This window comes from Ischnura elegans, chromosome 2, assembly GCF_921293095.1.
Source record: "Ischnura elegans chromosome 2, ioIscEleg1.1, whole genome shotgun sequence".
NCBI classification, from domain to species: Eukaryota; Metazoa; Arthropoda; class Insecta; order Odonata; family Coenagrionidae; genus Ischnura; species Ischnura elegans.
Window position 1 is genome coordinate 11,040,041 of NC_060247.1, and position 15,879 is coordinate 11,055,919.

The 15,879-nt window shown below is 40.9% G+C and overlaps 1 protein-coding gene across 3 annotated transcripts in view; it reads right to left on the reverse strand.

Moving 5' to 3' along the window:
* LOC124153381 (inositol-trisphosphate 3-kinase B) overlaps positions 1-15,879 on the reverse strand; it is a 590,159-nt gene that overhangs the window by 10,237 nt on the left and 564,043 nt on the right. The window contains exon 1 of one of the 3 annotated variants that reach the window (XM_046526500.1): positions 10,778-11,304. The exons of the other annotated variants lie outside the window; for them this stretch is intronic. Within the exon in view, the coding sequence (XP_046382456.1) occupies positions 10,778-10,966 (189 nt within the window). The 5' untranslated portion in view covers positions 10,967-11,304. Of the gene's footprint in view, positions 1-10,777; positions 11,305-15,879 lie in introns of those variants that run through there. 3 annotated transcript variants of the gene reach the window in all.

The following is a 15,879-nucleotide window of genomic DNA, read 5'->3' on the forward strand; positions in this document are numbered from 1 at the left end:
AATCGAAGTTCACAATAAACCTGTTTCATATATTTGCTTGCATCTTGTAAATTGCATTGCATTCTGCAATCCTCATTAAATTTACTAGTTATAGCTATGCTAAATATGGAATTTGTACAGGTTTAGAACACAAAGAATTTTACGTCGCGAGAAATTCATTCTGTATTTTGAAATCAATCGCAAACAATCATAAGATAAAATACAAGATACATTAATAACCTTTCCAATAATGTGAATGACACAACACGCGCACGTGCTATAGCCCCGAAACATACATTCTTCACATAGCAGCGACAGATCATTTTGACGTCAAAGCCTCCGGCATCGTAATCGACTGACATCCACGACCCGAAGAATTCTTCCCCGCATTTATCGAAGGTTTGGTGGTAATTTCGGGTGGAATTCTCAGACCGTGATGCGTTCCTCCCCCTCCCCCGTGAAAATGAAATACCGAAGCGCAGAGGCATTACTGGAGAGCCGGAAGCAACCCACTGAGATTGTGGCGACCCACGTGAGTTGGCGTTGAGTGGTCAAGCGGTCGATTGACGTCAGAGAAACATGTGCACGGCAGCTTAAAGACTAGAAAGCCGTGAAATATGTAGGCCGTGACAGAAGAACACACACGCCCCAGGCAGGCAGGGTGGGAGGGGCAACAATGAACGCCAACTAAAGAGCGGGAGATCGAAGGAGATGGTTTCGTCACAACTCCCGAATTCCTAGGTTTTCAAAGGGTCTTAGTAACTGCAGGTATAATACTGCGACGACCAGAAGGTATTGTGAAAGCAAAAGCTTCGTGTGAACGTTTAAGATTCTCATAATGTTACATTACCAATATATAAAACAGCAAACACCATCAACAGGGGCTGACGACAAATCTGAAATATTCCACGAAGAGCAATCGAGATAACTTCCCTCAAATGACACCATTCTCAAAGATGCTTTAACTACAAAATCTGCTACGCTTAACAGATAGATACATGGAGTAAGTGATGTAATTTTTTAAAATATTTCAACTATCAAGGGCCTAAATTATTGCAGAAAGGGTATTAGTCATTTCTTTATTTAAATGCCATTGATACGACATATAATGGCTCAACGTTTGTAAAGTGAGAATAAAAATAGGAGAAGACCACGAATAAATGAAGGAGTTCGCGATTAAATCAACCCCCGCTCAAATAAACGAAGCTAATTTAAACTGAATAACAGCAAAGAAATTTCGTTACGGAAAGTTCGCCAGATGCCGAATTCCATCATGCTGCAGCAGCCGATTCACGAGCCCACAAGCAAAGGCACAAGTTACAGCACGAAGTAAAAAGAAAAGCAAGATAACGATTTCCAAAGAGAAGGCGCGTCCCCCACGCCACGACACTCACTGTAAGCCACGACCGCTCTAAAATGCATCTAGCACAGCGCACAGATTACGTGTACAGCAATGCACACAATCGTCCCTGATCACGCAACACCTCGCGAATAAAAAATAATCTCTTCGGACTCGCTCTTATGTCGCGGGTACGCTTGCATTTCTCTGCGGGAACAGATTTGGTCTCGCCGTAAAGTATTACCGAATGCCTATCGCACCGTTTTCGTAATAGCCGCCCGACGCGAGCGAAAAATAAGCGACCCTGGGAAAACGAAAAAGAAATCCCGGCTTGCATAATGGCTCGGCGAGATGGTGGATGGACGGGGGATGAGAGGGGACGGTTTGGACGGAGGGGAAGAAAAAAGGGAAATTGAGGAAAGAAAGGCAAGGGGTGGGATCGTCCCTGATCTCAAATGCCCATTGCATGAGAAGTGTTACGTCAAGTAATTGGGTAACGAGGTTGATGGGCAGTCAATGCTAGGATTCGGGAAGGGGAGATTCGGATAAGGGTTTTTGGATCAGATCAGCTGCTCTCTCCAATTGACCAATATGCACTGCTTACGGACAAAGAAGTTCGGACGCTCACACGCCGAGAATCCCAAAAAGTTGATTAGATAAGACATTGGGAGTTGACGTAATACGCTATCATCCACCCGAAGTAAAGCAAGCAAGGCCATTAAATCAGTCTACAGGGGAGCATGAAAAATACATCATAATGAAATCGTTTATAATATGAAAGACAGGTTTCTAGAATCCCCCTTCATAAAGTCAGTTACGTACATAAATTAATGAATTTTTAATTACCTGACTAGATACTGAAGGGCAAATATATTCCGACATTTACAGGAAAAAGTTACAAATTAAATTTCACCAGATGTGACAACAAGTAGTTTACAGCAAAATTTTCACTTTCCACTCGAAACCAAATCAAATTAAACGAACATTACCATTGCTCAATCAGTGGGGGCTAAGCGATCTAGCGGCTACCACCCTAACGCAAGAAATATTCTTGCATTTTTAAATTGGATACCGTTTGAACTCAGTGAAATCAATTACGCTAATTAATAATAACCTCTGAAAGGCAGCCACAAAAACCAGATTTGCTGCCGCCTTCAGCAAAAGATGGCATCTTCAGGTCAACCATATGCTGCCAGGATGTAACATGCAAGAAATTCAACTATCAGAGAATCCTTCCCTATTTGGAAATCTAACAGCCGTCTTCCAAATTCAACACGCGAAAAAAGACATGGCATGCGAACGAAGGAATTTTATCAATGGAATCACAAGGTTTCGGTTATCGCTTGAAAGATAAAAAGAAGCACCTCGTGGGTTCCATCAGCAAACACAAATTTCTCGCATTCAAAATGCACGATATCTCACGGCACCTTAGGAGAAAGCATTGGACAAACATCGCGACGATGGCGTACACAGGCACTTGAAAAGAGTGAGATTCAGACGAGAGGTAAAATAGAAGGTTTTCAGACGGAAAACAAAATTTTGAAGATTTTCATTCCTGAGCCAAAAGGGAAATTTGCAAGACATACGAACGACCGGCTTCGGAGGGGTCAGAGTCGAAATGAAAAGGAGAGGGCCCAAATTAAAGAAGAAGGAGGAGGAAAGAGGTCCCAACTATCGTTGACGAAGAAGTGAAACGCCGCCGCCATGAAAATACTGAATACATTCGAAGCCAAATAGTAAATGGCTTTTCACTATATCAATATTATTTCAAAAAAGAAATTAGGGTAAAGTCGAGGGCTACAAATATTCCTAGTTATTTATGGCCTAAAACTTCTGACGTAGGCTGCAATTTGAATACAAAACCCACCACCATTGATTTCGATTGAGTACAAAAAAAGGAAAAAGATGGTGCCATAAGAACGCATAACTTCCCATTCATTTCTTCAGAACGAATACCGACCATTGTTCGAGAATTTGATCATAATCCAAATCATCGTCAAAGCTATAGAGATTAAAATATTGAATTGAATACTGAACTTCGACTACATTAATAATAACGCTTCAAAAATCGATGTATCCATAATTATTAAACTTCACAAGTAGCAGTCAAAATTATCGGCCAAAAGTAACAGCTCAATCAGAATCCAAAAAGAAAGTTATGAAAAATAGATTTCGGAGTCACCGAAAAAAATTATAGCATGCAACGAAGTCGACCGACTTACAAAATATAAAGATTAATTGTATTTGTGACCAGGAGCTTTGTAAATACTTTCACCACCAGTGAGCATAAATTCTGACTCGCAAGAAGCCAACTGAATTAATTAAAAACGAATCACTTCGCAACGCTGAGGCTCGTTAAATCGGTGAAAGAGGTCATAAAGAAAAGATTCGTTGGGGATGTGACACGTTACTCGACGACTTTTCGAGAACTTCATGAGGAGTTTCGCCAATGCAGTGCCCGCAAAAACTGCCGATTTTATAGGGAGTGAGTTGCAACTTGTGTTCTCGTCCCGGGCGATGCAGGCAGGTGGGCGCTTCGGTAGGACCTGACTTCAGTCACGTACGTCTTCTACAACGGATGTTCCGAAGAGGACATTAACTCCCTCTCGAGGGGTGATTTGTGAGGGGATGGGTTTGGCTAAAAAAAAATAACCAAATCCACCGAAAAGATGGAAAACCCCGCAGAAACCACGACCGACCGCGACGGTTCGGACACTGAGATGGAAAGAAGACGGATAGAACCACATCCCTGTGACACCTGCACCAGTTTGAAAAAAGTTAACACCAAAAGATCATGAACAGTGACCACATTCTAGGTCTCTCCCATTAATAGCATCGGGAAAACATAGGATACATTTCTTGCGAAAGATGAGCCTTGTCCCCGAAATTAAACTAGATTAAGTAGATTAGACTACACATGGCGGTAATTTCATAGTTAACAGCAACGGCCTAACAGGAGAGGGCATAAAACTATCCACAGTGTTATTCGAAATAAAATACGATTCATGAACCCCAACAGGTTATCTGACTCTCATTCCTCATAATTAATATAAAGAAATATCCCCGAAGACTGTTGAGAGAAAATTGTTGACGAATTTGGTAAAGTGATTGATTGCGCTATTACTGTAATTAAAACATGACATCAACATTATTAGCGCACGAGGCCAGCAACTAAAAGCATGGAGAACTCTATCGACCACAATGCATTCGGTAAATAGCCGTTACAACTTCGGTGAAGCCGAAAGCTCCTATCAACATCCCTCGGCTTACGCCAATGGCGATCATTCGTGGCGAGGATCCCATTCTACTCGGGAAATGACTGATATCAAAATCAGCAACCGCGTGTATGACCACGAGATATCTCCCGAGCGATCACAGAACTGCCGGCCAGCAATCAAATTATCGCAGGAAACATTGACGCACATGGACAGAGTGCCCGTCATCCATAATCTTGGATAACGGCGTCAGAAGTATTTAGTGAACTAATGCCGCCGATAAGCAAATCGGTGACACTGCTCTGCTGACAGATGGACTTGGCCGAAGTAAATGACACCTGAGTATAATGGAACTATAAAAGAAAATTTCAAAGCCGCCATAACAAAATAAAAACATTTGTTATTGTCAATTTTTAAAATTTGATTTCAATGGATCATTGGCCATTACGAGACCAGCCATTCCGTTGGGACATCTGTTGCCGGAAACGAGAAGGGAAAAGTTCCCAGACAAAAAACGAATAGATCACGACGAAATGAATACTTATAAGAATTGTACATCAACATCCCTCAAGCTAAAAATGACTTATTTGAAGTTAAACAGAATATTATTACCGCTACTCAACGCCACCATACATTACTGTACTTAACTTATTCTCCTCGCGAAAATTACAACTTCGATTTATACAGAATCAATCCTTTCTCAAAGCCAATGTGCCGCGAAAAATATGAGAGACAGTGTCAAAACAGTTGAGAAGGATAAAGAATTACGCATCTAACGCGAAACAGGAAAAGGCACAAGGTGACAACAGCGCTTCTAACCATCAACAGGAAGAATGGAAACAAACAATGGTTATCTTTTGCGGGACATTGCGGGGAATTTTAGCCTTAGACTTTTTCGCACTAGGCGTGACATAAATCACTTTACAATCAAAAAGCGGGGGAAGTCTGGGCATAAATGCGTAAAAACGATCCGCATTGTCCCTGGAGAACCAAGAGAGACTTATTATGGAACAGAAGACGAGTGTGGGAAGGCCAGAACGATAAAACAAGGACCTAAACTAAAGGGACCACAAAAATATTAAAACTGGCTCCACGGAAACCTTAGCCATAACACGACAGGCGATAAAATTGCAACATAGAAAATAACTAAAGGAGAAGTATATAACTGTGATTACTTTCAATGGCCAAAGGAAAAATATAATCACTATCCTAAATGAAATAAATGGATATGTAACATTGAATATTGAATGCCACAGCAGCAATGACCGCAATTAGGAAGGGCATTTAGCAGAATAATTTCTAGTTTGCAAATAAACATAAAACGGTATAAGCGATACAGAAATTAAAAAATTTACTTTGATGAATCAGATGAATGATCTGTTAAGATTTGACTGAATACGTACGTAGGAAAGGCATTGGGAGAATAACTATTGTAATTTTATAACTTTAAGGTGTCAAAGTTACTGAATTTTCTGAGACAGCAATGTATTAACATTTAACGCCTCTATTAATAGCATTTGCGGTGCTAAAAAGTTCGCACCGCAATAGGAGTCAAAAATAATCCACAAATTCTCCATTCTTAAAAGTAAAATAACCGTGAAAACTTGCTCCCAGACGGTTCCTTCAGATTACCATGCGAAATTCCCATTAAATACTAATTTTTATGCAACAAATAAGCCAAAACCGCAGGTTCCGGCATTGCTTCAACTATACGTCAATGGGGAAAGACATCGCGAGTGAGCACATGTCCAAGAAACGGACGCAAGGTCGATAACCACCTCATCCAGAACTTAAAAAAAAACCCATTGCCCAAGAGGAGGAAACTAAAAAGAGTGCGATAACCGACGCCGAAAAAAACTGTGATGCGAATGGAGGTGCATTTCCGAATGCGTGGGCCCTCTAGATGCGCGGGAGAAGAAAAAGAAGAGAGAGTAGGGGGAGAGTAGGTACATTGAATGACCAAAAAAGAGATTGAATTCGGGGCCGTAGTGAAAAAAATGAGCAGTTGGTTAATTAGCCGACCCTTCTTCTCCCTCCAACCAACTGCCAAGGAAAGGACAACAACGACGATAAGCTGGAGGAATTTGAATTCACTGCAGGCGTACAAAACATTTCATAACTGGCAACGACAATTGTAAGCCCGCATTCGCTATGCTCCCACCCGATAAACAGGCTCCCAGGGAATAGAAGAATTGCAAAGCCTATCTGATCAGTATTTACATGACTTTGTGCAGGCAAAATTAATATTGCCTGAAAGGTCTACGACAATGGAGTAATCAGATGACATTCTAGACCATTTTATGGCCTTGAATTATTACAAAAAATCGCCCAAAGACTATCGTCGCTATTGCGATATTACCCGATGCCTTCGGCAAGATCAATTTTCATCAAGGAGCCTCTAACTGGTGGATTAATATTTCAAAATCATGAAAACCCTGGTAAGCTTTAGCGGGGACTTATGAATGCATGAAGGTAGTTAGCGAAACGGCCGATAGAGAGCAGTATCGCAGCGATCGACCAACGGGCAGGCGAGGACGATGCCTGCGTCACGCGGAGCGGCATGACGCTTGTCGCCGGCAGTGGAGAGAGATATCTCCACAAGAATATTCCGGAAACGAATTCTGAGCCTTTTCCCACTGCCGTCAAAAAAAAAAACAAGAGGCTCCCATTGAGACATTGACAGCGAAGTAAAACTCGATCGGAAAGGATATGCCAGCGGAAAACTAGACTCGGCGAGACTTCGAAATTTCCACTCCCACCCCATTACGTAGAGATTTCAATTTTCGGAAGTAAAAATTTGAAAAGAAACCTTGAATTTGCGGAATTATTTCTTTAGCCCACGAAAATCTTCAACAACAGCGACGCCAAGGAAATTCGGATGAACCAAAGGGTAGTCCTTCGACAAATTGTATCTGAACGCAGCTAGGAAATTTCGGGGGAAGAGCCACCCTCGAACAGCAGAGGGTGGCCACCAACACAGTGGTCTTCCAATGACGAAATGTCGAGAAAAATAGACGTTTCAATAATAAAGAATGAAAGAAGTTCCGACGCAACCTGTGAATGAACGAATCGAAATCTCTTGAAGGTGAAAGACGCAACAGGTCGTTTTCGGTAAGAGGAAAGCTGACCAAGATCCGATAAGCACAAGAAAAATTAGCTACAACTCTGCAACGACCGAGCCTTCGTGTTCGTAAGGAAATACGACAAATAATGAATATATTGTGTATTTCCTCAAGTAATCGATGGGTTGGCCACTAACAACTCTGTGCTCGTTATGCTTTAATTAATGATACTGAATGATAATAAATACTCCGTGAACTTCAAAACACTGATTTATCAATTTTTGATGAAGTTAAGAACTTCTTTCATCAAATATAACAACAGTTGCACAATATCTACGTTCTAATTATCCAGCCAATATAAAATATTAATACAATGGTACGATTAATGGTATCGCATACTAATCAAGGATCATACATGTTGTCATATATATGTCTAAACCGTGATCAACGGGTGAACGAAAAGTCACAGCCAACTACTACACGAATCCAATTAAATAGTGACATTAGGAAAAAGGGAAAAATAAAACCTCAAAATAAACCAAAACGAGCCACCTACCAAGCACAGCGGCACCAACAAAATTAGCATATATTTCCAAACAGGAACATCCAACTGGTAGGCAGACATCGACGTTATTTCGCACTCGAACCACCCAAAATTCAAGGCGAAGGCGAGCGATTCAGAAGAGTACGGGGTCAAAGAATAATGCACACAACAATTGACGAAAGAAGTGCACCGGCAAACGGAATAACGGAGACTTTCGCGAGAACTTGCGGAGACGAACTGAAACAGCAAATACTACTACTTTCCAAAGTGACGCGGAGGGGTGGAGGGGCCCAGCGAGGGGGGGACCGACTACTCCTGTACATACAATGGGCAACATTAGACCACCACAATGGGCGGGTCGCAAGGGACGAGGAACACCTCGGGATGACGTCCATGTTTCCCGAAATCTCGAGGAGCCCTCAAGGACAGATAGACCGAGGGGAGATAGGAAGTGGTCACTGACGACACACGAGCAGAGGCTAGCTGCGCTGCTCTTGGAGATGGGGCAAAAATAGGTGGGAGTGGAGTGACCTGTAAAGATGGGCAAGGACACTGCCAGCCGTCGTATTGGGACCCTTGGTGCGAGAGAAAAAAAAACTTGGGACAACATGATACCTTCCAAATGAAATCCACACACAGAAGCCGTCGTCATTTGAACTTGAAGGAAGTGGGGCATTTCAAAAAAATTGAAATTAATCGTAAATAAGACTTTTAAATTAAATCTTTAACTAGAAACCGTGAAAAAATATCCAGAAGAATTTCCATGGGATAAACGTAGATATTTAAAAAGGTGCACAAATTCCTCTCAAAAAGGGGGTTATATCCAAGTAAATCCTTGAAAGCTGCATGCGAATACGTTGGGGAAAGGATAGAAGAGACGATGACGGAAAAATGCCACAAACTCGAGTCATTTCAATGAGGAAAATCAATGAGAAGCAGCAGCCTTGACCCCCCCCCCCCCCCCAGGTAACGCGGGACAGATGACAAAAAACTATGACCTACAAATAGCATTCTAATAAGAGTTAGATAACGCACTTATCCTTCGTGGGAAAACATTGTCAACAGCGGTCGATCTCCCATGAACGATATGGTACAAATGGCCAATGAAGTGGGTTTGCAAATCTTGGCTTCGAAAGCAATCCATTACAACTAATGCTACGATAGGGATACGTGAACGTGACTTGTACGCTTGCCGCATGACGTGGGACAAATCCCCGCTTAGCCAAGTGCACACTGCATGGAACTTAATTGCTGGAAGGAAATTATACCCATCAACGCTAAAATTACCCTGGAGGGAAATGAAGAAGCAAGCATTTCTCAATGTAACGGCCTCCGCATTATTTTGAACTTGGTTTGAGTGGTAAGAAATGAAATCAGAGGCCGAACAGAATCCTCGATACAGTTTAAATGAATTTTCAGGAGACGATGCAGGAAAATGGAACGAATTGAAGGATTATTAGCACGACAGAAGAGGCCATTCATTCATCCTACCAACGAAGAAATGACATATATACTTCTATAAAAAATGTCTATGAAGCTACCTCCTCATGCTCACAATTATACGAAGATGACTGCGATGAATATCGCGAAAAAAACAATAACTGCATATAAGCTTAGAAATAATTAATGAAAAACTGTGACTACGTAGATATAATGAAAAACTGGTAGACCAATGTTTCACAAAAGCATTCTTTAAGGTCATATACACTCGTTGCACGCATACCAACTAACACTTGCGGTCCAAATAAAATGTGGTACCGCGGAATCATCCAGAAAATAAACCCTTTCCTCAGGCAAAACGGCTGGATTCAAACTCCCGTCACGGCTGTTAAGGGGATCCGCGCTAGCAAAAAAAAGATTAGCGACCGTTCCCATGAGGAGGATTCCGAAGGCAAGACAGGTTTCTGGAGAGAACCCTTCGTCGAGGCATAGCCAGTTAGCAACAAGGCAAAAGCGGCTTGCTGAGCGAATGAAGTACAAAAAATATCTACATCCACATCGGTAGCTTGTATAGTATCTGTGCTAACTACATCCAAGACAATCCTGTCCGCGATCGTATAATTACATCCTCGACCCAAACTTAAACGTGCTCATCTATACCGTAGCGATGTGAAGTTTTTTTCCAGCGAACAATGGCGGTGAAGATTTTTCAAGTTTAAAACCAGGAAAATAATGAAATCGTTCCAGACTTGACCACCTATGATAAAATATAAACTAAAAAACTATCATGTATTTTATTATTATGTAGAAATATATAATAGGAAATGTAAATGACAATGAATGCCGAAACCATGATCGGTATTGGAGTTAATTTTTTAAGTGTGACCAAATTGTAGTTCATATTTTTTCACAGTTTTAACGCCTGTTTACATGGTACATTAACACGTACGGGTTAATGTCTAAATGTATGAATGCGAGAATGAACGCCAACTCATTTGGTTCATGCATTCGTACATGTTCCGTTCCGGTCCACGAAAATCATTCATGCAAACAGACATTAACTCGTACGCGTTAATGTATCGTGTACACAGGCCTTAAAAACTGAGCATTATATTTCTTGGCGTAAGACCCGAGATATCTTCCCTGTCAATAATAAACCGCCAGAAGAGAGTTGAGTTTGGGCAGGGCGGCGGCCTACCTTGAGTTGAAACCTGAAGAGCTGCATTTTGTCTAGACCCATTCCGACTCGCTTGCCTCCGTTAACCTCCAGGCGGCACATGAGAAGGAACCGCTTGGCACGCCTTTTGGCGGCGGACTGTGGCGCGGGGGTCTGTGGTGATGTCGGGGGTGCGGCGGTGACGGCACCCTTCATGCAGGGGTCCCGCATCACGTCTGGCAGGGCGATTGAGGTAATGGCTGCGTATTTGTACACTGCTCGGAACAGCAGGGCTCTTATTAATCCAAATGGTCAGCGTCCGAAGTAAGACGATACATGCGGCTCTTCAATTCCTCGACTCTCAGAAGAGAAAAATATCCACGTGTCCTCGAAGGAACGGAATATCACAGCAATAACATTGACGAAAACACTTTTCTTCAACGTCTTGAACGGGATGTGTAAATTCCAGTCACTCCTAAGTGCACTTTTGACCGTTGCGTTCACAGTACTCTTGTGTAGGAACACCTTCTCACAACGCTTGCTGTATCACATCTGAATCCTCTTCTCCACAACGCGTGCTCGTATACTTCGAGGCGGGAACGACGTCAGCGTCGCCCAACGGCAGCAGCCGGAACTAACCCCACCTCCTCCTTCTCCTCCTCCTCCCGCCGTGTCCTCGACCGCCACCCCCTCACCTCCCTCCCCTCGGCACCATTCTCTCACTCCCCTCCGCCCCCGCCAAGAATGGCTCGTACTCCGTGAACCTCCCTCGCTTGCTCGTCCGCCAGCGCTCTTTGACGTCGACGGACGTCGTCGTTCGCGCCGCCACCTTTCTCTCGCTTCTCTGCGGCGGGGTAGAATGGGGTAGAAGCTCGAGTGAGCTGAGGCGAAGTGAGCGACGCGATCCGAGGCGCAAGCCAAATGGTTCCAAAATTTAGCATGATTTTGATAAACTTTGCTGCATCTAATTTTAGATATATAGGGCTTGGAGCTTTTTGACTTTTTTCGCGACAAATTATTCACTTGAATACACCAAAGGATGAAGTTCGCCATGAAAAAATATTTGACTTAGCCGGGATTCGAACGCAGATCTCCCGATTGCCGGTCAGGCGTGTTAACCAGTTCCACCACTATGCCATTTTCTCAGAGCGAACTTCGGATTCACTTGAAACTAGCGTTCTCGCCTTACTTTTCAGGGGGAGAGGGTTGGGGAGACAGTTTTAAGCATTTTACATGGGGTCGCAACTCCTTAACTACTCAGCTGTGGCAATGTAAACATCTTTTTTGGATGCACTTTGCACTTACCATGGAAACAGATTTTCTTGGGTATCCAGCTTTTTCGACATTCTATTTCATATTCTGGATTTTAAGAATATTTTAAAAACCATTTTCACGGTAACTGCAAAGTGCATAAAAAAATGTTTGCGTTGCCATTTCTCGGTAACTGAGGAGTTGCGACCCGATTTTTTTGTACCAAAAAAGCTTAAAATTGTCCCCTCTACCACCTCCTGAAATGTTGCAGATTCCTCCTGAAACACCCTGCATATTTCATTTGAATTATAAGCGGAAATGTAAGAGAAACAGAGAAATATCCTCGTGGATTTCATTTGACTTTCAGTTGACCAATTAAAAATCTAAAGAGTTGTGATCTCTTAAATAAGAGGACCATCACTCCCAATTGGCCTTGGAACATTTTGACTTTTTCGCGACAAATTATTCACTTGAAACTTACGTTCTCGCCTTACTTTTTCTAGGGCTTGCAGCACAGACCGTTGTTAACTTTAGCATGAATTTCAATCGTTGAAAAAATTCACATTAGAGCAAATACGGAGATAAAATTTAAAAAATGAGATTCAGGCAAATGCTAACGAGGATCTACGTTTTATTTACCGAAAGTTTCAATGGAAAGCAAAGTTTAGAACGAGGAGCGCGTGACATAAAGGCTCATTCAAGCAGGGGTCCTCAAAGTTTCACTTAATTCACGCGTAATAAGGCAGGAAAGCAAAAGATTTCAAACGAACCAATGAAACGTAAGCTGTTTATTTATATTGTCTCCGCATTAGCTTAATGAATCAAGGTGAAACAAATATTGGTAATGCATCATGGCACATCTGGTAGTCATCACTGGCAAAATCTTAAAATTTTCTCTCCCACATAGAATTCACGATCCGTTTTTTTCATTTGAACCCAAATAATTCTAATTGATCTTTCATCGAATAAGGTGAGCAGTGATTTGCGAGGAAATTCAATGATGCTATGAATGCAAAGGTACTGAAGGATAGCCAATAAAGGGTTGCTTCGATTCTGATCTTACATTTACAGCGGTACATCTCGTTTGAAAAAACGTGGATCATCCGAAACGAATAGGAAGCCATACGAGGCTTTCGTCAATGGACTCACGATTTTCAAGATTAAATATGTCTACATCTAGGGATACCTAACTCTTCACGCATTTATAAACAGCCAAGGGAGTCGACAGAGTCTCAAACTGCCAACATTCTTTCGCAAGAGCAGAGGCACGCTGTGTAGGTACTTCTTTCCGAATATTTAATGTTGAGAAAAATAGACACTTTTTCCCTTGGCTTTGGTAATTTCATTCCCATCACATTTCTCCAAGTCTATCAATGGCAAAATGAATATGAAATGTCAACATATCACGCGCACAGATAAGTTATGTTATTTCATAAGTATAGATGGTCATGCTATGGATAGCACGTGAACCTTACCCTGATAATGAAAGGCGACCGAAATTGGAGCAATAGTTTTGTCTAGAATAGCAAAAAGCGGCATTATAAAGGAGAACGACACTAGCATTACTTATTGAATAATACGCAATAATGATTTATCAACAGCGCAAAAAAATTGGCGATACGTACAGAGGTATCAATAGCATAGGGCAAATAGCAAAAGCATGTATATATATACCACGTGAATTGAATAAAATACTTTTCGAAAGTAAACAAAACAATCATTAAGCTCCTAATTTATCTCGCTTCAAAAGTAAGACTTGCGAAGACAAGGTTTACAGATGTATAATCTGTAAACCTTGTCTTCGCAAGTCTTACTTTCGAGGAAGTTTAGGGTAAGTTTGGTTAACATACGTTTCCCGTTCATCTATTAGTAAAGTCTTATCAAATCATCGCTCAGGTCTCATAATAATTTGCGTAGTGAAAAATAAATGGGTATGATGTGCTAACATGTCACATCTTCATCTGATACAGATCTCTTTTCAGCAGAAAATAATTTACAAGAAGTAAAAAATCCGATTCGCTAGTATTATGATAAATTTTCTTTTCATCAAACGTGGATCATTCCCAATTCAAAGATAAAAAGCCATACCAGGATAAGTAGATCGGTGGATGTACGATTTTTCATGATTAAAAACTTCTATACCCAGGGATGATTCATTATATATCACGAATTCTACATTTCATTAAATAGACCAAGATTTTAGTAAATTAGTGCAGACTATGTGTCAGCATTATCAATCATCAGTACAAAGTTTTATTATCAATAATTAATTACAATTTATGGACTGAAAATAAGTTTTTCACAAAAATTGAGTTTTTGGAAATCGTAAGGAAGAGAATCTTAATCTGAGATGATTAAAAACGAGCAACTCATTCCATATTTTTTTCTATGAAAAACCAGCCAAAAATGCTAAAACTAATTATATTTTTTTAAATGAACTTTGCGTACAAGAACACTCCCCGTAAATCTCGGACGGAAAATCATATTTCACTCCTTTCTCAGGAAAGTCAGGTAAAATGCCACCATTACAGCAACCATTACATTTTTCATACAAGTCTTACAATAATTTGCTAGACATAATGGCCGCTAACATCATAAACTTTGTCGCCAAATTGTTTTTATTTTACAAATTTACCGTTTAATTTCCTTCATAGTTTGTAGGTACTTAACAAGGTTAAATTTACTGAAGAACAAGTTTCTGACATTTCAATGATTAATATGAAATCGATTAGGTTCTAATATATTAGGTTAAAGCAATGTAAATCAATTGAAAAAAGGGATTGAAACAATTTTTAGTACCGATGGACGGTTTGTAGCTTCAGCTTTCTAGGATCAGAGAATACTATCCTGGTAATTGACCCACCGCAATCTAAGAAGCTGGCGGCTTTATACGAACCAATAAAATTCCATGAGGACAACAACAAAATTAACTTTTGGATTAGTAGCAATGGAGAAAAAGAGTGCCATTAGGATCAAAATGTTAGTGACGCAGTTTCATTATGGCACATTACCCATGAATGAATATAATATACATAGATTATGTGCCAAAATTGCATTTCATGTTCATTATACAGTTGAGACGACTAGCCTGGCTCGAACGACGGTATAGAAACCTAATAAAACAATGTAGCTAAGAGCAGAAACCTGTTCAGGTAGTTTATGGCCTTCGATTCATGATACGTCCCGATGCTCTTCATAAATGTTGAATGCAATTTTGTCACGAAAATTGATTGCAATTCGCCGGAGGTGCACGTTAAGGGATCAGACGTCGTAGACAAAAATAATTCGGTAATATTCCACGTCATCATCGCCAACGATTACAAGTTCACCAACCTCTTTTTGTCATTCCTGCGGGTATAATGACTTATTTTCGTCCATTACACCTTTACCGCTGAAATCAATACGGTTACGATTATCCTGAAAAATTGCAGCTCGATGAAGAAATCCCCACTAAAGGTGAGCCGACAAAGAAAAAGGCGCACAAATGCCATTCAAGTTTCTTTCAGCCACGAGACGCAAATCGAAAGATTTATTCAGAGGATATACACGGTGGGTCGATTTATTTTTTTACAGCTTATCCGGAACCTTGGAGTCCAATGGCATATTTCAAACTTAACGCTGAAGGGAAAACGCGACTTCTACCATGATTGATAAATTCATGGCCATAAAAATAACCCAACAAAAGAGAGGTTTAAGCATTCACTCATGAAAAACCACGCATATTGTGCAAATTTAATATATTAGTAATACCAAGTGATTTTTTCTTATTTAAAATTTCCCTTCAATCAGCGTCTATCTCCAGAATACAATCGGATGAGACAATTTTTTAAAAACTCCCGACTCTCAACGGGAACTGCCCTTTTCATTTCATATGGTCATCTACTGTCGCATCA